General features: G+C 39.1%; 1 protein-coding gene across 1 annotated transcript in view; it reads left to right on the plus strand.

Annotated features, from left to right (window-relative positions):
* The window catches only part of KCNMA1 (potassium calcium-activated channel subfamily M alpha 1), a 299,458-nt gene that overhangs the window by 143,511 nt on the left and 133,391 nt on the right, over window positions 1-22,556 (plus strand). The window contains exons 14-15 of the mRNA XM_044659039.1: window positions 4,683-4,769; window positions 9,164-9,240. Of these exons, the coding sequence (XP_044514974.1) occupies window positions 4,683-4,769; window positions 9,164-9,240 (164 nt within the window). The remainder of the gene's footprint in view (window positions 1-4,682; window positions 4,770-9,163; window positions 9,241-22,556) is intronic.

Consider the following 22,556-nt stretch of genomic DNA (forward strand, 5'->3'; position numbering starts at 1 on the left):
ATTTTTCACCATATTCTAGTCACTAATCAATCAACAAATTGACAATGAAGTATCAGTTCTATGCTGAGTATTGTGAGAGGTATTTCAATGAAACAAATAATATAATCATTGGCCTCAAGGAGATTACATTTTATAGAGGGAGATCATGGGGTTGTGTATTTTACAACACAAAATACATAAAATTAATAGGAGCACTTTTCAAGGAAGGCATTAGTGTCTGGATACAACAAAAAAGACCTCATGTAGGAATTATATGGTATTTCAGACAACCTTTGAAGGTTTCTAATTCTAATAGGCAGAGAAAAGAAAGTAAGAACAGAGTACATTTCTAGGCACAGAATATAGCCTGTAAATGCATGAAATCAAGAAAAAGCTGCATATGTTGACTTAATCAGCTCTGTGCTCAATTTGCAAAAGAATCTTGGCTCCAAATATTCTTGAATTATGATGGTCAGGGCTGAAGAGGACATCTGAAATGGAAGTCGTGTTGAAGCATTAATGAAACACGGTGGTCCTTAGTGATTATTTGCAAGGCTTTTGAGCTTTGGGGGAAGGACAGGATTCTTGAGTGTTCTTGCCCTCATTTGTTCACCTTATTTTGCCAACTCAGAAAAATACAAATGTAGTTGCTCCTGGGACAAGGCCTGACCCACATGAATTCTAACATGATGTGTTTGAAAAATACATTTTCAAAAACAAGTTCTCTAACTAAAGAAATGAATCAGAAAGGAAGTTGCTCCCCAGCTGATACTATGACTCATAGTGAGTTAGGAAGGGAAAAAGTCAATTTGGGTACAAACCTAGGACAAAAAATGAAGATTAGAATAGTGTCCTCAGTGATAGTGTGTGACCTACCCTATGAAGAATGAGAAGGCAACAGGGATTTTTTAGCCAGGGGAACTCTGGACTAGGTTCCTAGAGCTCTGAGTTCTGGTTCCTGTTTGAGAGAAGAAATTATCTTATTCTTCGTCTTTGTATGCCTTGCACCTAGTCAAGCTTGGTCTACCGCACAGAAAACAATAAATACTTGTTGATTGATTGTGACTGTGAGCAAATCACCTAAAAGTTCTCTGCCTTAGTTTCTTCATATAAAAAAATGGGGAAATGGATTAAATAATCTTCACAGTCCCTTCTAGCTCTAAAGTTAGACTCTATTTTCCACACTGTGTCTCAGATGCACAGAAAGTATATATTTACTTTGCTGTTTACCTCTTTTACTTTCATTCACCCAAGTCTTTATTCAATGCCTACTGTGTCTAAGGCACCAGCAAGGCATTGTGGAGTATCTAAAAATAAACAAATCCCTTCTCTCAGGGAATGCAGTGGTTACATTTCTCTGGACAATTTATACTTATTTAGATGCCACATCAGAAGAGGCTTTTATCTGGCTAAAATATGAAAAGTGGAGATATATTTCCCCAAAGAGTCTTTGAAACTGGGTATCCATCCAGCAATTTTTTGCATTTTAGTCCATTGGAATCTGAGCATGCATGACGGCCAAGTCATTAAGTAGAAGAATCTGGTAGGATGTAATTAATATTTTTGTATACATCAAGAATTCCTTTTCCTTTTTTCTTGAGTACAGGACTAATTGTTGAGTTTGCCATTCAGAAAAATGGAAAGTCATAAAAATCAGGCTGTCCTCAAATGTTGTGATTTCTACACGAACATAAAAATGATTGAAAACAATCCACCCCAGGTCCAAAGTGAGAATATGTGTGGGTATCCCAGAATTATATAGTCAGTTGCAATATGGAAGATGCTATCGGTGGCATAAGGTTTAAAGAAGAAATAGCCTAAAGTCAGTCCAAATTAACTTGCCCATGTCCAGATGTTCTTCTGGCATAAAATACTTCTGAAAGTTCAGCCTGTAAAAAGGACCTACAATGCAAATCAGTTACCTCCTGGGTAGCTCATTAGTTAGTACCAAGGGCTAAAAGGAGCAATAGCAACCAATGACATCATCTGAGATTATTTGCTTCCAGCCCTTAATCATCTTAATTACCTTCCTCTCTAGTTTGACTTTAATGGACTTGAAGGAAAGGCTCCACTATAAATGGTGTGCTCGGCAATTGTTAGAATGCTGAGCCCGACCTTTCCCTGCATGGCTAGCTGTTCTTCACCAAAGGGATAGGAATAGAGAGAATGAAAGGAGATTTGTCATTTGGGGGAAGTTTGCTCCTTCCTACTTCATCTTGTGCAATGACACTGTGGGTTCATTTACTGGGATACAAATGAATGAAGCAGATAACATGGGGAAGAAAGACACCCCAGGTTACACGAAAGGCTCGTTTTGCATATATAGAATTCTGCTTTTGCCCTTCTTTATTTTAATCTTTTGTATGTGTCTCTCAAAAGACCTTTTCTCACTTAGACTAACTAAAATGTACACTATTCCTGCTTGTGGCATATACTTCCATTCTCTTCCCCAAATGGGAAATAGCCATAAATCTCTTTATAATACCTGGCACATAAGCTAGTTGGTGCTCAATAGCTGTTTATTGCTTGATTGCTTGATTGGTGGACCCAAGATGAGTTGTTTCCACTCATCCTATAATGGTGAGGGTAGATATAAGACAAAAGATATCAGATTAAATAATATTGATCCATCCTTAGGTTTAGTTACTCTCCGGATGCACTGGGAATGTCTTTGAAAATGCAGCCTGCTCTTGACAGGTCACAGTTAAATCATACATCTAAAACGGTGCATAATTAAAACTTCATTAGTAATAGTATAATAGAAAGTACTGCTTCTGGAGTCATAGAGCCTGGGTCCAAATACTCCCTAAGGCAATTTGCTTAACTTTTTTTTCCTGGGTCTCAGTTTCTTCATTTGTCAAATGAAGGGACTGGACAGGTGGTCTCTGAGGTCTCTTCCAGCCGTCAAGCTCTAATCCTGTGATCTCATTAGCTATGGAATGTAAACATTGAGCTAGCCAGAAACACATTCATTTCTTATGACAAATTCTTCCCTTCTCCTATTCTGATCCTGCTCTCAGCCAAGGAAGGTAGAGGAGGAGCAGAGGTCTTGGTTAATCCACAAAGTGGAAAACCCACTTCTGCTTGATTATGAGGTGACTGCATGTGATGGTTGCAAGTTTCTGGGTTCATTTGAGAGCCCCCCTTTTCGATTTGTGAATAGTTTTCGTCGCTGCCTGTCTATCAGGGGCTAGACCAGTTAAATCTTCAAAGATTTTCTGCTATCATTTAGTGTTCGTAATAGCAATGACACAGGTTCAGTTTCTTTCTATCACAATGCTTCCTTCTAGATACTTAGGATATTCCTGTGATACCAGACTATCATCTTGTGGTAATGACCTACTGCAAGATCTCCCAACTGAACAGAAGTTCACCTGGGTCACTTCTATATTATTAGAGACAAATCACTCTCTGATTGCTGCAACTCCTCCATGGAAGAGTTTGCCACTCGAAAATGGTTACCTACTAATCGCCCTCTTGTTTTCGGTATTTGATAACTTCCTTCCTGTAATCGAATTCTAAACATCAATCTTAAGCACCGGAGATTTACAGATCAAAGGAAATCTGTGTTAGATCTAGTAATGTATTTAGTAGCTCCCCTAAATTGTCCTCTGAGCTTAAAAAAGTATTATTTTAGTTCCAACTGAATCCAAGGCATATTAGCATGAACTGCTTTTTTTATTTCTGAGTGATTAAACTTGAGGGAACAGAGCCTAATGCCTGCTTATCCTGAAAAAGTTTCCTTTACAGATTCTTATCATCCTAGTACATCCTAGTTCTAGTCAGAACTTAGTATAGATCTCATTTTATGGCCCCTTTAAGCAGGTCTTCCATTTGGGGTATATATACTCTTTTATAGAAATAAAAACACAATCTAGGGGATAAAAATTTTATTTTCTGAAAAATGGGCATCAAAAAATCAACAAGCATTTATTAAGCACTTACAGTGAGGCCAGGCCATTGGGACAGACACCACTTCTTTCACATCAGAGTCTAACAAACACATACCTTTTCTGTGCAAACTCAGGTTATTTAGTATTTCCACCCCTTAAATGCATGATCTATTCATTTGTTAGTGTGGTGATGATTCTTTTCCTAGATAGTCATCTTTTTTTTTTTAATGTTCTTATCACTGTCATGCAGATGTTGTGTTTCCCCCTGCATTGGTAACTGGTTGTCTTGTATTATGCCCCTGAGTAATATGTTGAATACATACCTGTATATTTATGTATGCATATAGGGGTCCCATTAACTCTGTCATTGGAAGTAAATATTGGCATTAAAATGGCTTCATTTGACCAGCAACTCTTCCACATTGACCTTTTATTTTATAGCAAATTCCTGGGAAATCAGAAGTTCCACTCACATACCAAGTAGGCAGGGCAGACTATTTCTTGAATTTATTAGCTTTCTGGCATATGGATTTGCTTTGGTTTTCTTAAAAAAAAGATGCCTAGGGTATGCCAGTTTGGGAACCACCAACTAGTTCACTAATGGCATCATCAGATCAAATGCTTAGGATTTTGGACCTGAGGGACTGTGGACTTGGCATTAAATCTGCCAGGATGGCTTTGGGCATCCTCACATCCCTTCCTATCTAGTGGGCCCCCTATAAGAAGCAATCATATGATGTAACCTCAACATTTTTTCCTTAGAAAGTCTCCTCACAACTCTGTCTTCTCTGTTTGTGTTTCACTGAGCAGCATATTAATTAATCCTGGAAACCATCTCAAAATCCAAGAAGGAACTTTAGGATTCTTCATTGCAAGTGATGCCAAAGAAGTCAAAAGGTAAAATTGATGTTTTATTCCATTTTTTTCTTTTCCACAATAGCTTCTCCCAAACCTTGAAAACTGAGACAGAGTATCAGCAAGTGCAGTGGTGAAGGACTGAACATCTTCAAGTGTTTCTTTTATATTAGAATCAATTCAGAAATTCCCAAACTACTAACATGGACTGACTTGCCTGTTCTCCTTGACTAGAGAATCACCGAGTTTCCATCTCATGTGCAGTACTGATCCAACTGAGGTATCAGGGAATTATTCTGCTACAATGAAATGAAAAACTGGTTTCCTTTCTCAATTCAGTTTGCCAAACATTTTGTTAACAAGGCACTGCATTAGGCACTGGAAATCCAAAGACAAAAAACTACTTGGATGCTGCCCTTAAGCAGCTTAGCAGCAATAATAATAATAATAGCATTTATATAATATCTACTATGTGCTAGGTACTACACTAAGGACTTTACAAATATTATTTCATTTGATCCTCACAACAATAATAAATCTATTATTATCATTATTATCACAGTCATTAAATGAGATGACATTGGAACTCAAGTCATTCTGACTTGAAGCTTGACCATCTATCTACTGTGCCACCTAGCTGCCCCTAAAACTATAAACTAATAATGGGATTTGATAAGCATTATACAAGTTTCAACTTATATTTGAGCTTGAGTGTAAAAGAAATAGAAATAAAAGAAAGAACTAAGCATATATGCAAGGACAGCCATTCTCAAACTTGTTGATCTCAGGTCCCCTTAACACTCTTAAAAATTAATGAAGACAAGGGGGGCAGCTGGGTAGCTCAGTGGAGTGAGAGTCAGGCCTAGAGACGGGAGGTCCTAGGTTCAAACCCGGCCTCAGCCACTTCCCAGCTGTGTGACCCTGGGCAAGTCACTTGACCCCCATTGCCCACCCTTACCAATCTTCCACCTATGAGACAATACACCGAAGTACAAGGGTTTAAAAAAAAAAGAAAGAAAGAAAGAAAGAAAAAAAATTAATGAAGACTCCAAAGAGATTTTGTTTATGTTGGGTATATCCATTGATATTTACCATATTAGAAAACATAGTCTTCATTCATTAATTCATTGAAATAATAGTAATAAGCCCATATATGCTAACATGAGCAATATATTTTACTGAAAAACTACATTTTATAAAAAGAAAAGTAATATTTTACATATTTTTGCAATTCTCTATTTTCTGGCTTCATAGAATTCTCATGTGTGCTTTTATATCAGTCTGTTGGGATATGTGTTTCTGTTAACATAGGAAGAAAATTCAGGCTCACACAGATAGGTAGTTAGAAAAAGGAGGAGTTTGTTGATAGGTGAATAGTGTCTTAGCATTATTATAGAAATAGTTTTAACATCATGGATCCCCTGACTGGGTCTTTTGGACCTGCCAGGGATGTACGGACCACAATTTGAAAACCACTTTGTTAGGGAAATTTAGAGATGGAGAAATGTATATCAATTATTGAGAATTTTTAGCCCCTGGGCATAGAAACAGGGAGGTCCCCCTTCAGGGTTCTGGGCTGTCGTTTTCTGTATCTTTGCTACCAGAGTTCCAACTCCTCCTTGGAAATTGGACAGGGTCAATTCAAGCCAGATTGGTGAATAAGTCCTTGCCCTTCTAAGCTCACCATTAAGGAGGAATGCATTAGGGTCCAGATTAGTAGACAGAAAAGCTTGACACAGCAGCTCTGCTCCATGAACCAGAGGCTAGGGAGCCCTACAGAAATATAGATCACTTATGCCTCCCCCTTCTCCCATTTGTGTAATTCCCTTTCCCGTTGCATCTCTCCCTAATGAATGTCACCAACACAAAGTGGTCCAAGAAACAAATTACATCCTATATTCAGTAGTGCAATATGTCTCATTTCTCTGCTTTATGATATTCACAAATACATGCTGACATAATAAGTACAAGACCAGGCTATGATTTTCCATGGTGTGGGGGAGGTGTCAGGGCAAATGCTGTCAGTAAAGGGATTTCAAATAGATGACGCAGGCAGAAAACCACAGAAAGGACTGAGGAGATTTGAATGGAACTAGACAAGTTGGTTTTTCATTTGGTTTTCAACGGAAAACTTGATTAAGATGACCTGCTATTAAGTCCATGGACATCCTCAACTTAAAAAGCAGCAGAAATTAATGACTTGGAGCTTGTAGAAAACTCAAATGACCAGATGAGGCACAGGAGAGAGGGCTCAAATAGTCTGGTGAAGAAAAATCTGTTTGGGGCCAGTGCATATGACCAGCATAATCAAAGCCCAGGATATTCTCATTCATTTGTAAGCAGACTAAAGAATCAGTCTTTGGTATATAGCCATCAAATGGACTCCATGCTGTCATCTATGCAGAGATAGTAAGTGGAAAACAAAAGAGTAAAAGAAGGGTAAGGACTGGATCTGTGATTTCATTCACATACAGGGAATTTGATGGTGAGGAAACTCTCTGTGAACTCAGCACTTTCTCTGCACTTTATAGTCTTTGAAGGTTGCCTAGAGCAGTAATACTCAAAATTTGGGGTCTCAGGACCCCTTTCTATTTGTAAAAATTATCGAAGACCCCTCAAGAACATTTATTTATGTGGGCTTATGTCTACTGATTTATCTTATCAGAAATTAAAAATCTTAGTTTTATTACAAAAATAATTTCAACTTTGCAGATCCAAAGGGTGTTGGGGACCCCCCAACTAGCTTTTGAGAACTGCTGTCCTAGAGTGCTAAAAAAGTTAAGTGACTTGCCCAGGGCCACACAGTCAGCATGTATCAGAGGTGAGACTGCAGTCCATGTTTTCCTGCTTTGAGGCAGGCTCTTTAACCCCCATAAACCAGCTGTCTCTCCACTAAGAGAGATGTACTCACAAAATGTCACTTGGGACCTGGGTGACTTCTCTTTTCCTCATATATCCAGGGAAGGAAGATATTTAACATTTAAAAGCCGTGTCCTTATTTGTAAAATGGAGATAATAACAGTCCCTAAGCTACAAGGTTGCTGTGAGGATACCCTCAGATAATATATGTAAGGCATTATGGCAAATTCTTAAAGAGCTATATAAATGTTAGCTATTATATTATTGTCTGTAAAAAGAGGGGGATGAACTGGATGACCTCTTAAGGTCCCTTCTATTTCTAAATCTATTATCCTCTTACCTTCTATGTGCCAGAAATTTAATAAAATGGATTTCATCACATCACAAAGACTAAACTCTCATAAGCCTTTGTTCTATCTATTGTGAAGTTTTCAACTTACCTTGTATTACCTCACTTGAGCCCTACCTCATTAATTAGGTTCATTGCCTGCACATCATATAATGAGTGATCTTTGAACCAAGCTTCGAGCCTTTTATAGATGACTGCCTGTTAAGTCTTGTTTAATCAAGGTGAAACATTCACTGAGAGTAAATGCTATAGTTATTTGTAATATTCTGTAGCATGGGGGTTGACTATCTTATTTCATTTCATTTTATTTTATACTCAGGAATATGAAATACAAAGCAGTGTAGAACCTTAGAAATCACCTAGTTCAAATGCCTCATTTTACAGATAAAGAAACTGAGACTCAGAAAGATGTCTAAGGTGGATTCAAATTGGATGCAATCAAATCTGGATTCAAATCCCAGTCTTCTTTCTCTAAATTGAGTGCCATTTTAGGGGAGAATAAATCACCCAAATGAAGCAACTTGGCATCACAGACTTAGGCAAATCATTTCATTCCTTTGGGCCTCCTCATTAAACAAGAGCATTTGACCAGTTGATCTCCAAGGGCCCTTCCAGTTTTAATGATATATAGCCGCCATCTTGCATTTTGGAGATTGGTGCTGGATTTTGTATTACAGAGGAAATGTCTGACTCAGACACCATCTGTTCTTCCTCCCCCCAACCATCATTCTGTTTGACTAACGAACAAAGGTATTTTCAAAGCATCACCTTTGTAATTTTTGAATAAGGAATAGCTACATCTGTCTCCCATGTTCCTTAAGTCTTTAGTTGGCTGCTAAGGAGAGTCAAGAAATCTGAGTGGTGTCCTTGCCAATGGCTAGGAGTTCACTTGACATGTGTATGGCTTGAGGTACACTACGTGATGCTTTCAAAGATGAAAGACAAGCGAGCTAATCTTCTGGGTTACATTATCAACCTTTCCCTCAATTACTTTTCCAATGAAAGTTTATTAAAAGAAGCACTAACTCCAAGAGCAGAGCCGCATGTTTGAAATGAAGGGTCTTGCAACAAACATTTCCATCTCTAAATGTCTAAACCTTTCAAAAGATTAAAGGAAATTAGTGCTGGCATGTTTCATTAATTTGGCACCATAGTAAGAGGAAATGTGGGACTCATTTCATTTGGGTGGATTAAGAAATGTGTCAGTTTTTCCATTCTCTCTCTCCAGGGCATATTTTTACTGCAAAGCCTGTCATGATGACATCACAGATCCCAAGAAGATAAAAAAATGCGGCTGCAAACGGTGTAAGTAATATTTTTTCTTCCTTTCCTCTCCTACAAACCCCCATTCCTTCTCCATCTACTCTAAGGAAACTATTCGACTTAACGACTTTGCTTAAACGTGTTTATAGTTCACACACTGGTACAAAGAGACTTGAAATAAATATTGTTTGCTCAGTTGGCAAAACTGTCATTCAAAAAAGCACAGACCACCACTTTTCCTCTCCTCGTTCTCTATCCCCACTTAACCCCCTAAGAAGTGACCTCAATGAATCTTCATTGCCTCCTGACTTAAGTCTCACTCAAAGGTGAGTCTGATCTGGGAGGATAGAACCCCCCCCCCAAAAAAATGGGGAATTGGGGGGAAACGAGCACCCAATAGTACTCTTTCAGATAGAGGGAGCTAAAACTAAGCCAATTTTATTTCCTGGTAAGGTGATTTTACTGTCCAGTAAGACTTGAGAGGGCATTAAGATAGGCAGCATCTGGTTAGGATATGGAGCCACGGTGAGATTTTATACCTTTTCCATTTATCAGTAAAATAGATGAAGTCGATGATATTCTAGCACCAAAGGTAGGGAAAAAAATTAAATTTGGATATCTTCTTTCATCCTAACTTGATCATCATCGCTAGGCAGATTTACTTGGATTATTTTACTCAAGAAAAGAAGTGTGACATATAGCATTGATGGCTGATCTTAGAGCAAAGAAGTTAAATTGGTCACCTAGCATTCATTAAGTGCCTACAACATGCACTGCCCTAAGCTCTGGAGTTACAGAGAGAGAAAGACAAAAACCAGTCCCTGCTCTCAAAGAGCCTGGCTTGATGGAGGAGTTTGCAGTCTAGTAGAAGCCTCTGGCACATTTTGACTGAGTGACCCTGGAGAAGTCACTTCTTCTCCTAGTGGTCTGGCAACTCTTTAAGATTATGAGTGGCTAAGAAGATGCTGACCTGCATTGTTGAAGGGAGTTTCATCATCTCATTTCTTCATCACAGGTCCAGGTACTTTTCTCATTCTGTACTCACTCAAGGAGGCATTTGCTCATTTTTTTCTCCATTTGTGACCCCTGAGGGAGGTTCTCAAGGGCAACATAGGTTTGTTCAGCAGCATGTGGCATGTCTAGCTCAAATCCCTTCCAGATCAAGTCCAGAAAAAACTCTTAAAATATGAAGAAGGATGGACTGAATGTCCTACCTTTCCTAGAAATGTTGAACTGGTATTACTCATTGTTTATTCAGTGATTCATATCCATGGTGGAAATGAATTGGGCACTCTCCATATCTTTTAATGGCAGGAAAGGAAAGAAGTATCATCAAAAAATGCTTTTTATCATCATCATCATCATAATAACCACAATATAATGCTTTAAGGTTTGCAAAGCTCTATACATGTCATTTCATTTGAGCCATCTGATAGCTCTATGAGGCAGTGCTATTGATATCTTCATTTTACATATGAGTAAACTGAGGCATAGAGTAGTTAAGTAATACTTTTGAGGCAAGATTTTAACTCAGGGCTTCCTAACTCTGTATTCCTCATTCTTTCACCTCTGCCATCTGGAGCTAATGAAATGATGCCCAACAAGACATGTCTCCCTCCCTCAAAAGCCACAGCCAAAGGCACTGGGAGGAGAAGTTAATTTCTAGTGGGAAATGCTAACTGAATAAAATTATTTTTATGGGGAAAACCAATCTCTTTAGCTTTCTCGACAGGGAAGCACCTTTGATCGAAAGCACTATTGCTATGCTTGGCCTAATATTAGTTTGCTTCAGAATAGAAAGTAAGCAAGTTAAATCCTGAAACTGGCCAAGACAATTTGGAAAATACACATGGATCAGAGAATGTCAGTAGCTATCTATGGGGACTGGGAAATCCATTCCATGGGAACTCCAGACAAGGACTGGACCTGTGATTTTATTTAAATGGGCAATTACCCAATGAGGCAACCAACTACAAATGCAGGTTGGTATTTTCTCTACAACTAATAGCCTTGGAGAGCCACCTTGAGCAGTAAGAGGTTAAGTGACTTGTATAGAGTCACATAGTCCCTTTGTGGCAGAGGCATGAATTAAATCTACTATACCATGTTGCTTCATGGTCCAAGCTAACAAAAATCGCCTGCTACACCGTATCTGACAAGTTCCCATCCAGACTTTGTCCAATGACTCTCAGTGAGGAGGAACTATGACCAATCCACCTGTAGTAAAGAATTGAGCACCAGGCTTTAATTTATTGACCTGAATTGCCACAAAGGGGTTGAGTAAGTAGTTAGTCTCTGCTTACTTTAGTTAGTAGTGTAGCTCTAGACAGAGGGTTTTCATTAACTACGACAAAGATCCTTATCCTTCCCATTACTAGCAGGAGTCATAGTGAATAGAAGAGCAGTTATTGCTAGGTGGAAAATCCCTCTAATGAGTGCAAAAGGAAGGCAGGCTCTTATGAAGACTCCATGAAAAGCTCCACCTTCCCCAAGTTTATTCTTGATGTGAAAAATCCAGAGAGAAACAAGTCTTTCATTCTGAGAACCCTCCAAAATAGCTACCCTCAGGAGGATATAAAACCTGGGAAAAATCAAATTATGTTCTCTTCCCCTCCCATCTATTGGGTAAGGAAATCCAGGGGAAAGAGAAGGGACTTGCCCAAGGTCACATGAAGAGTTAGGGACAGAACTGGGAGCAGAATTATTTTTTCTCAGAATGTTCTTTCTATTAAACCAGTCACTCTATTTCACCATATCAGTAACTCTGAGACCCACTGACTGCCTGGATCATTTCAGTTATCCAAAGGCATATAGACAAAAAGAGGAGAGAAGGGACCTATTTCTCTGGATTTGCCACTTACTGTATGACCTTGGGTAAATCACATTTTTTCTGAACCTCAGTTTTCTCACCTGTTAAATTGAAGGGGTTAGACTAGAGACCTTCTAAGATTCATTCAACCACTAAATTTATTATCACATGAACCTTTGGGGAAGGGGAATCGGCTCTCTTCAGACTCTCAAAGGAAAGAGAATCCCCTGAGATTGTATCCAATCAACTTTGTGACAATGTAGGACAACAGAAGGAAGGCCAGGTCACAGATAGCCGAACAAGGAAGAGGAAAGTGAACAAGGATGACTGTAACTTTAAAGCAAGAATTAATTCTTAATTTCCATGGCTGTCATGTCTGGCAATGCCCATGTCTAGACCCCTTCTCAGGAAAAATGGTTTTAAATGCATAAAATACAGAGGATTGTGATGGAAACAAATAATATTGAAATGTTGTTATTCAACTGTTTTTTAAAATAAGTTCATGGACCTCATGTTAAGAATTCTTGTATTAAAGTGATAATGGTAGGAAAGGCTCGACCAAGGATCAGGCTTCTGATGATTCTCTAAGTCGAGTGAAAAGAAACAAGTAAATACATACTTTTTTATATTCTTTTTAACAATATTTTGACCTACCAGGGTATTTCTCCCAACTGTATTTCCAGATAAGCCAACAAAGCTACCTTCTCCACTGGAGAAGCCAGGGGGATGCTCATAATTGTTAGAAATGATTTTATTCTCTTCATTTCCCTTAAAGTTAGTTCAGCTAGCGAAGCATATGATTCTTAATCACGTGTGGCCCAGATCACTGCAAAAGCACCATCTCTCCCAAAGCTAAACTAACATGACAAGGTTTTGTTTGGGTTTTCCTCCCTCTCCATCCCCACCTCCAATGCAGATCTTGGCTGTCAAGCTAATATTTGACAGCAAAGTGGGTTGTCCAAATATTTTTTTTTCCATAATTAACAAAGCAGAGCAGGCAGTGTTACAGAGAGTTGAAATGCAGATGAGGGGGGAAGAAAAAGGATTGCTAAAAATAAACTTCCCCTTGTATGCAGGTGAGTGAAGTGGGAAAGAAGTATTTTTGCGACAAAGAAATCTTAATTATAAGGGCATTAATTATCGGCAGCTCCCCAAGCCAGGCAAAAGCCAGTTTCGAGAATAAGGCATTGGTAGGCCCGTGTCTCTTCGAAGGCGCCTACACATTTGCCATGACAGCATCAAGGCCTGAGCAAGAAGCTGACCCACATAGCCATTTGTCCAAACCTGTTAGGTTAGGTATTAATAATTTACCTAGGAGTCGTACATCTCCACAAAGCAAAGATAATTAAAATAACCGGGCTTTTCCTTTCACAGCTTCCTCTCTCCCATCCTCCTTCGTCAAATAATCTGTAATGTTTCATGTCACCTTGTCCAGAAGAATTCCCAAGGGTGGAAATCCAGTGTGTTCCTGACTGGTCATTCTGTGTTTATGTAGTTTTAACTTTTGCATTTCTTTGAATTTCCATGTAGCTTTCCAAGGAAGAGAACAGCCCAATTTGGTCTGAGATGAAAGCTCTTGGAGCCAAATCTTTGTTCCCTTTTTATTCATTTATTTATTTTTTGTATGGCAAACCTACTTTAATTGTTTATATTTCCCCCCCCTCCTAGATTTGAAACTTGCAGAGAGTGTATCAACCTAAGAGGACAAATCATGTGTAATTGATGTGTTTGAAGAATTTTTATTTAATCTCTGATCATTGACATCTTTTTTGATTTATTTTTTTTTCTCTTGCTGCCTTGGAACACGGGCCCTACTCTATTTTAACTGCACACTGGTAGTGATATATTGTGAGTAAACTGGGTTCCTAGAAGCCCCGAGTCCAGTCCCGCCTGTCTTTCTCTAGAAGAGATTCTTTATTTCTGTACAGTTTCGGTTCTTTTCTTTTGGACATTTATGTTGCATGTAGCAGTGACATCACACCCACACCTCTCCATCCTCCGACACGGTCCATAGACTAGCCCAGAGCCGGAGACAGTCGGTGGCTCGACCCACTGTCCGACCGTGCCCACCCTCGCTGCCTACGCCTTCCTTGTCACTCCAGACGCGGTCTTATTTTTTCTGTTGGGAAATAAGACTCTGACAAAGTTGTTCCTCTTCTCTTAAATGACTTTGAACCCGTCTCCTGACTTTTTAGAGGAGGACCGAGTAGGCTGGGATAATTACCACCATAGTTGTCTGCGCCGGATGGAGTGAAGGCCATCGACACGCTTCGCCTTTGAAAAATGAGGCTTAGCCTCCACTGCATCCGTGCTTGAATTCATATTCCAAAGGAAGTCCATATGCTGCGTATACATATATATATTCCTTCATGGAAATATATATGATGTGTATTGGTACTTTATATGTAAAAATGTTCATTTTTATATATATAGGCACAGATATTCTATAGAGAGGCACTCGCTACCCCATACATAGCTATCTCTCTATATAAGGTAGTGAATTAATTGTGTGACCGGCTTTGGAAATAGAAATATCTGGAGTCCTAGAGACAAGTAAATGCATTGTGGTAATTATTTCCAACAATCTGTAAAGTTTCCCTGTCTCCCTCACTATAAAAAGACTCTTTCATATATGTGATTCAATAGTTCCCCAGGGCCACAACAAAAGGATTTTTTTTTTAATGACTATATAGCCTCGACTCGTTCCTCCATCTGTTTCTTGAGTGCTGGTCAGGAATCTTAGAAAGACTATTTGGTCCTGCTAGAAGAATGCTCCCATTGAAGCAAATGGTTCTCTAATGCCCATAAGAAGTAAATGCAAGTCCCCGGACACTTAATACATTCCCAGGGAGCATATTTCTTGCCCAATACGATTTGGTTTACAAGGAAATTTAGAAATCAGTGCCTTTAAATCCAAATGGAAGAAATGTGGCTTAGAAATTATTATTATAGTCTTCGGTCCTGATCAAGGTGCATCAGACTAGGAGAGTCAACCTCCTTGGTAGCTGTTCATGTTGATTCAATAGCAGAGACTTGCAGCGATGATATTTTAGCAGCAGATCCTGGCCAAAGTTGTTCCTCTTCTCTTAAATAACTTTGAACCCGTCTCCTGACTTCTTAGAGGAGAGTGGCACACTATGGCCAATGATGTGGATGGGGCAACCTCCTAAGTTTAGAGGAGGAACGATGCAGTAATTCAGTGTTAAAAGTGGCCGTCCAACTTTGATATCCTCTCTACCCCCCTAAAGCCCCCCTTCTTCACTCCTCCCCCTTCCCAGAGGCCATGGAATTCTAACACAGTTGATTGAGCAATTCTCTCCACTCCATCCCTGAGTGGATTATGAGGGTGAGTCAACTTCTAGCTTCCAGATCCAAGGGCTAAATAGGATCTCCCTTTGGAGTTTGAGGGAAGGCATAGGAAAAAAAAAAACAAAAAACCCACCAACCAAACTCAGTGCCAAGCTCCTCAGAGTCTTGTTGCCATAAGATGGTCATTGGAGGCAGAACCAATTAATTAGCTCAGTGTGCTGTGTTCAGCTGAAGCTGACTTACTAGCTTTTCCTTTTCCTTCTTTCTGTTCTTGGAACAGAAAGTCTTTCCACCTGGAAGAACTTTCTTCTCCCTCCAGAAGCTAATGGGAGGAATTTAGCTAAGTGAAGACATCATTCTGAATTTATAGGATTTGAACCAACACTCCCTGATTCTCAGTGTCACATCAAACAAATACCTCAGCCGCCAAACCTTGGTGGACATTTTCTTCCGTGGTTATTTTTATTTCTAATTTTAGTGACCTTCCTCCTTCCCCCACCAGCACAGAAGGAGAAGCTCCAGGGCTCATACTTGGGAATGATCCTTTTTGCATGGCACTCTAATATCTTGAACAGTGATTTTTAAAGGGAGGTTTTGGTCTGAAAAATGACTATAAATTGCCCAGCAGAGTCCTTTTTTTTTTTTTTTTTTTTCCCACACTGGTCTTTTCCTCGACTTTGCTCAGTTTGAAACCAAAGATGTTTTTCCAACAGTTGGAAAACTCCATCTGGAGCCTGACAGTCCAATGCTGCTTTCTCTTGCCTCCTCCAATCCACCCTGGAAATTAAGATTCCACAATTGGAAATTGGCTGACAATTTGGTTGCTGATGTGGGAGGCAGATGGTACTGAGGACAGGATAGAATCCAACTAGCTCCTCCATTCCAGGCTTGGCTTGGAAGGGCCAACTCAAGTGAGAACTTGAGTTTGACAGCAGATTGTCAATCTGACTTGAAGAAAATATCAGCAATGTGGACATGTTTAGTCCAGAGGGGCTGCTTTTGCAGAGTTTTCTCTTTCCTTATTATAAGCACATTTTCAAAAACATGAGAAGTTTTCCAGTGGCACCACTGATCATTTCTTGATTTTAAAGCACCGAATTGGCCACTTGAGATTCTTTAATTTTGCCAACACTTCCTTTTTGGCACTGCAGATAATATTAGGAAATAGAAGCGAAGCATTTGATTACTGATCTACTTCCTTCATTGTATCCCAGGAAGATGCCCCCACATAGTTAGAAAATGGTTGGGGTGGCCGTTTCTAAAAGCATCCCAGCAGCAGGGTGATGTTAGGGGAAAATGCGGTCCAGAATCCGATGCTGGCCCAACGACTCATTTGGCTTCAACGTCATTACCAGAGCCCAAGTAGAAGGCACTTTATGATTTGGAAAAATTGCTAATTAGCAACTCCAGGTGTTCACGCCCAGCTTTTGGATTGGAACTTTTGAAAAGAAGGCAAATTTATCCTCCAGTGATACTTGGCAGGTTCAGGCCAGGAGCCTTCTCCTGAAGCATCATGGAAAGAAGAGGAGACAGTTTACTCTATGCATTAGCCTTTGGAAACACACTACTCAGTTGTCTTTTATGGCCAAGGAAGCTTCAGTGGAGGCCACAAGTGGTCCTAGCTGGTCTTTCAATCTCGTTCTAGTGAATGCTGCCCAAAGCATTAGAACCAGTTTGCTTACTAAACACCACTTCCTGCTGCCCCTTTCTCCCCAGTCCTACCTCTGCAGCCATCTAAACTCCACCCAGGATCAAAAGAAACTGGTGAATTGAAATGACAGTGTTCCCTATTTCAATTCTTAATGAGAGCAACCTCCCAGATTTTTCTGTTGACCAGTTGCCCTTCTGTACTGTTCCACTAGATGTCCTCACAAGTCTGCTTTTTGTTATCATTGAAAAATACTTGATTGAATGATGGGGCTCTGATGTGGGAAGAACAAATAGTGGAGAACTTTAAAAAAAAATTTTTTTTTTCTTTAAGGAACCATCAAGAGAGAGAGAAGCACTTTGTCTTGCCCATGATAGAACCAGAGTAAAAGCTGCTGTACCTATCCTAAAGAAATTCAAAGTTAACTTTAAAATAAGTCTACTTGGATTTTAAGTGGTTTTTTGCTATCTACAATTTTACCTACCTCTTATCCCTACTCCAGACTGTACCTAAATGTAGCAACAGACTGAAAGATGTAGCAGCATCAACTAAATTTAACTAGTAACTAATTTAAAACAAAAAAAGGCATTTTGAGTCATCTTTGGCATCAATCATTCACTCTTCACTGAAACAAAACTAGTGGAATGAAAGGAAGCAGAGACAGTGAGGGAATATGCTTTGAGATCCTAAGTTGTTGCCTCCAAATGTTTATTCCTTCTCTTAATTAAAATTTAAGGAAACTTAACCAAATAACATGCTCAGCATTATAAAATCTCAGAGATCCCATTCATCTGAAGGGAGATGTCCAGTTGTATTAATTGGTAAAAAATGAAGAACAAGGCAACCCTCAAATGCTCAAATTCTCTTCCTGATGGGCACAAATTGATGCAAAAATCTCATATGGCCCCAAGTGGGTGCTTTTGAGGGCTTAGCTCAATAGATCCAGGCCAGGGTTAGGGGCAAAGGAATGCCCAGGTTGAGACGATTGTCCAAAGGAAAGCTTTTAGAAATTTTCCCCCAAGCCTTTGCAAGGATATCTTCTCTCTCCACTGATGGTCATGTGGGGCAGTGGTACTTCTTACAGAGTTTGATCAAGTGTGATACTCACCCATCTTTAATCATTTCCATATTGTCTTCAGTCCTCTAACCAATCATTCTTAATAATATTGTGTGATGTTGGTTTTTCCCTTTTAATTTTAATACTGTATTTGGTGTGAGTGTAATATGACTGAGGAAGGAATATACAAGAATCGCATGCTTTCCTTTTTAGAAAAAATTACATGTATTGTTTGGCTATATGAATGCATCTATAATGGTTATCTTTTTACAGCAAGTCATTTTTTTGCTGCTTATTTTAACAGGTTAAAAGCCTGTTTCCTGCATGCTAACAATATGAACTTTCAAAACAACGCATGGTCTCCAGAACAACCAACTTAAATAACAGTTGAACACAGTCCCTAACAAAGCTTTGGCTTAATGTGGTGCTTGACTCTGAATCCCCCAGATTAGGAGATTTAAATCGCCTCCTTCTTTGGGTTTAATTCTTATGGAAAGAGCTCCCAAAGTTAGTCCTCTATCTACCACACTCCCTCCCACCATTATCACTCTTTCTTTCCTCTTAAAGATGGTATCTAAATATACATATATGTGTGTGTATATATATATATGTCAATTTGTTAATGCATATAGAAAAGGTAGTATGGAAATGAAAACCAGGAACTCTTGCTAATGAACTTGGTGGTCCTCTCTTCTATTGTATAATTTGATTTCTTTTTTGAAGAGAGAGAAAGTTGAAAAAATACATTGAAGGTAAAACTAGTTATATTTCTTATCCATTTGAAGTCATAGCAGTTAAAATTTTTTAACGCTCCTCTTGTAGGATGAAGGAGGAAAAAAAAAATCAAAGGCGTATTTCCCAGTTGGGCCAGTTACTCAAGTCATCTTTAATGAAATTATATTAATGTTGCACCTCCCCATCCCTTCCAAAGCATCACTCCCCGCTGTGAGTTGGCAACAGGAGAAGACTGGCTGGGTAGAGCATCCACCAGTCTTTTCTGATCCCTTCGTTCCAATACTACAGTCAAACCTTTTTCCATAAAAGCTAAGCTCAGAGGAATGATATACCATGCAGTAGGCGAGGTGGTTGCTGCATGATGATCCATCCAAACAGCTGTAAGATAACTCGACCAGCTAGGATGCTAAAAGAACATGTCACTAGAAATGTGAGCAAAGTTTAAAGGAATGGAGTTGCTGCTGAAGAGATCACTCATTCATCTCCCCCAGTGCCTGTTTTTCACAATCATAACGTTACCCTTGCTTGACAAATATACTGTATGGCAAGTCATAAAGGTCTTAGAACAGGACTTGACCCATTTGAGAGATTTAAACCTCTCTTCCTGGTGACTGTAGCATTCAAGGAGGGCAAAACCACAAGCCATATTTTAAAATAACACTGCCGCCATCCTAGGGGGAGAAAAGGGGAAAAAAAATCCCCTCTGGTGGAACCTGTGGGTAGAAGGAACAGCCCCTCCGAGGATTTTGCTTTTGCCTAAGAAGTTGCAGCTGAGCAGCCCAATTTTCTATGCAGAGAGAAGCAGGCCAGTTCATGTTAAGTGATTACCAATGATGTGCATCTGGGGCACCATGAAAAAATAAGACCAGAGAGCCTCTCGTGCTCGTATTACAATGTGGATTGGCTTGGTGGATTATAGTGGGAGTGTCACAGAAAGTCCTTCAGGGATGCCAAGACAGTTTTGTTACCTTGGCAATTTAGGTTTTGACCTGCAGTCTCTACAGACAAAACAATATTATTTCTTCAGGATGGAACCACTGCGATTCTTAGATCTCAGATGTAAGGTTTTGATTTTGCTGTTGATGAAAAAAAAATTCTCCATATATTTATCTGCCCCTTCTTCATTAAGAAAAACAAAAACAAAAGTTAATTTCTCACTAATATTATAAGTTTATATATATTACTTTGAAAATCATAGCACTTATATAAATAGCTTTTTTTCTTCTTCTGGATTTTGGTGGGGGGGAGATAAAAACTGATGTGATTTTTCAAATTTTCTCCCCTTGAAGCAAGAAATACATCCTTGAGTGGCTAAATACATTCTGGTGGACCAACATCCCATATGCTTACGGTGATTTCTTATTTGTGAACAGCCTTTAATGTCAAATATGCAGCATTAGCCAGGAGTAGCTGCATTTCTTATATGGACAGATTTGGATATTTGTTCTGTCAAGAGTAAATTTAAATTCCTATAGGCATCATGTAAACTCACTCCCAGGAAGTTCAGCAGAAACATTCTCCGATTCTATATTAACACGTAATCGTTTTGCATCTAATTTGATGAAAGCTGTCCCAGGCTCTGCCTAATGCTAAGAAATAGATGGAAATTGGAATGCCTACATATTAGATATCTTTTGCATTTTTGAAAAAAGAAATCATTTCTTGTTCCAAATTAGCAATTAATTGATTGGCTGTGTGCATGTTTTGCCCTCCTATCGTAATCAGGCCAGGGGGAAAATGTTGGTGAGATTCTTCTGTCTTTAATTTGTTCTTTTCATAGAAAAACCTGATTGCAATTAGCCATCCTCTTTTCCTGTGGTCACCCATTTTACCTTGAGGAGAAAATAGAACATACGACAGCCTCGGGGAATCCAAAGACAATTTATCTTTTCCCTGTTTTCTTGACGTGCGGCCAAACTGTTATCGATAATCTTACTGCATTTTTTTTCTGGGTCAAGACTGTTAACGTAAACTAAGGCCTGTATTAAATCCCATCAATTACCTTCCAGCTGCCTTGTTATGTATAACCTTGCCATTAACCTGCCGCTCTTCCTCTCCTCCCATCCAACCACATGGTTATAGCCAAGATGTCCATCTACAAGAGAATAAAAGTGGCATGTTGTTTTGATTGCGGACGTTCTGAGCGTGACTGCTCTTGCATGTCAGGCAGTGTGCATAGTATCATGGACACCCTTGAGAGAGCCTTCCCACTTTCTTCTGTCTCTGTTAATGATTGCTCCACCAGTTTACATGCCTGTAAGTTTTAACACCAACACATGATGTTCCGTGTCTTGTGTCTGTGGTTTTATCATCCTCGTCTCGTGCTGTGCCCTGTGGTTCCTTGACTTTTGAAGGCTGATGCTTTTTTCTAATGTCATCGCTTTTATGGTCTTTTATTTACTGTTCTCTATTCCTGTGTATCTGTGTTTATGCCTTGGAAGTGTCCGTCTTCCTTTTTTTTTTTTTTTTTTTTTTTTTTTTTTGTGATTCATTAATTTGCTTTGTGTGCTTCTTGACAAAGCAAGTCTTTGTAATAGCTCGGAAGGGCTTAAAAGAGTGCGGTCTATTGATGTTTTGTTTTATTTCATACATGTAAGGGGCAATTGGCTCAACAGTAGAGCAAACCCTTTATTGATGAAATTGGATGAAGAAAAGGTCTCGGTTTAAGGACCGTCTATGCCAGTTCTGGGTTTGAATGACATGCAGTGGGCTAAGGGAATCTCTCTCTACGAGCATCTTGAGATTCAAGGATTTCTCATGAGGCAATCTTTCTCTAAATTTTAAGTGTTTATAAATATGTTCTGTCAGCATGATGTAGCTTGGAGGGTTTCCTTTCTCAGAAACATTCCAAATTCAAGACATTGTTCCCCATGATGGCAGGAAAATTGTGAGGTTATAGGGAAAAAAATCTTAGGGCCCCCAAATTAAATTATAATTTCTGTTCCAAATAGGAGCAGAATATTCAGGCACTTAAAAAAAAGAAAATGAGAACTATGGTGTTTCATTCATCAATGTTGATAAGACCGACTCCTCGCAAACCTTAGTTAGCAGTGCTGAGACTATGCCTTGGCTCATTTTAATTGAGCAATATTCATATTACATTACTACAAGAATATCAAAATTTCATGCTGAGGTCATGTTGTATGTATTTCAGCCTAGTGGCAGAACCAGGTAGACCACAGTGTCACTTATTAGGAAGCCAATGGTTTCCATTGTCCACATCATATCTTTTCAGTGATAACAAGAGTATGAGCATTAATGATGTGATCCTTGAGGCGTTTTTGTTTGGTATTTTTGAAAGCACTTGAGCAAGTCAAAGGTCATAATATTATCTTGCTATGTTCTTTGAGTCTTCCCTATTTTTCCTCTTTTATATCCATTTGAGTTAAATTCTTCTGATTCTATCCAAACAATCTCTCCCTTGCTTTCTGATCTCACTGCCACCAGTCCTTCTTAAAAAGGCACCAGTATATGGCTTAATCATACCTTGGGAAGATATTCATTTTCTTCCTCTCCCCATCTGCAGAGATGAGATGAAATGGTACCTATGCTAATTAGTGGGATGCTCAATACAGGAGAGTTGCCCAGGAGGGTCATGTTATGCTTAATCAAGTCCAATTCAAAATGGACTTTACTCCTTTTAGCTTGGACATTTGGGAGGGGAAAAACGTTAAGCATGGTTAATGTGATGGCCAAAAAAAGACTTCCAAGGCCTTCCTAGAAGGAGAAAATTTTCACTGAAGGAAAGGGGACATAGTCCTTTCCCTGTTTTATATTTGATGCTGAAATCCAGGTCCATC

Source organism: Gracilinanus agilis, chromosome 2 (assembly GCF_016433145.1).
Source record: "Gracilinanus agilis isolate LMUSP501 chromosome 2, AgileGrace, whole genome shotgun sequence".
NCBI classification, from domain to species: Eukaryota; Metazoa; Chordata; class Mammalia; order Didelphimorphia; family Didelphidae; genus Gracilinanus; species Gracilinanus agilis.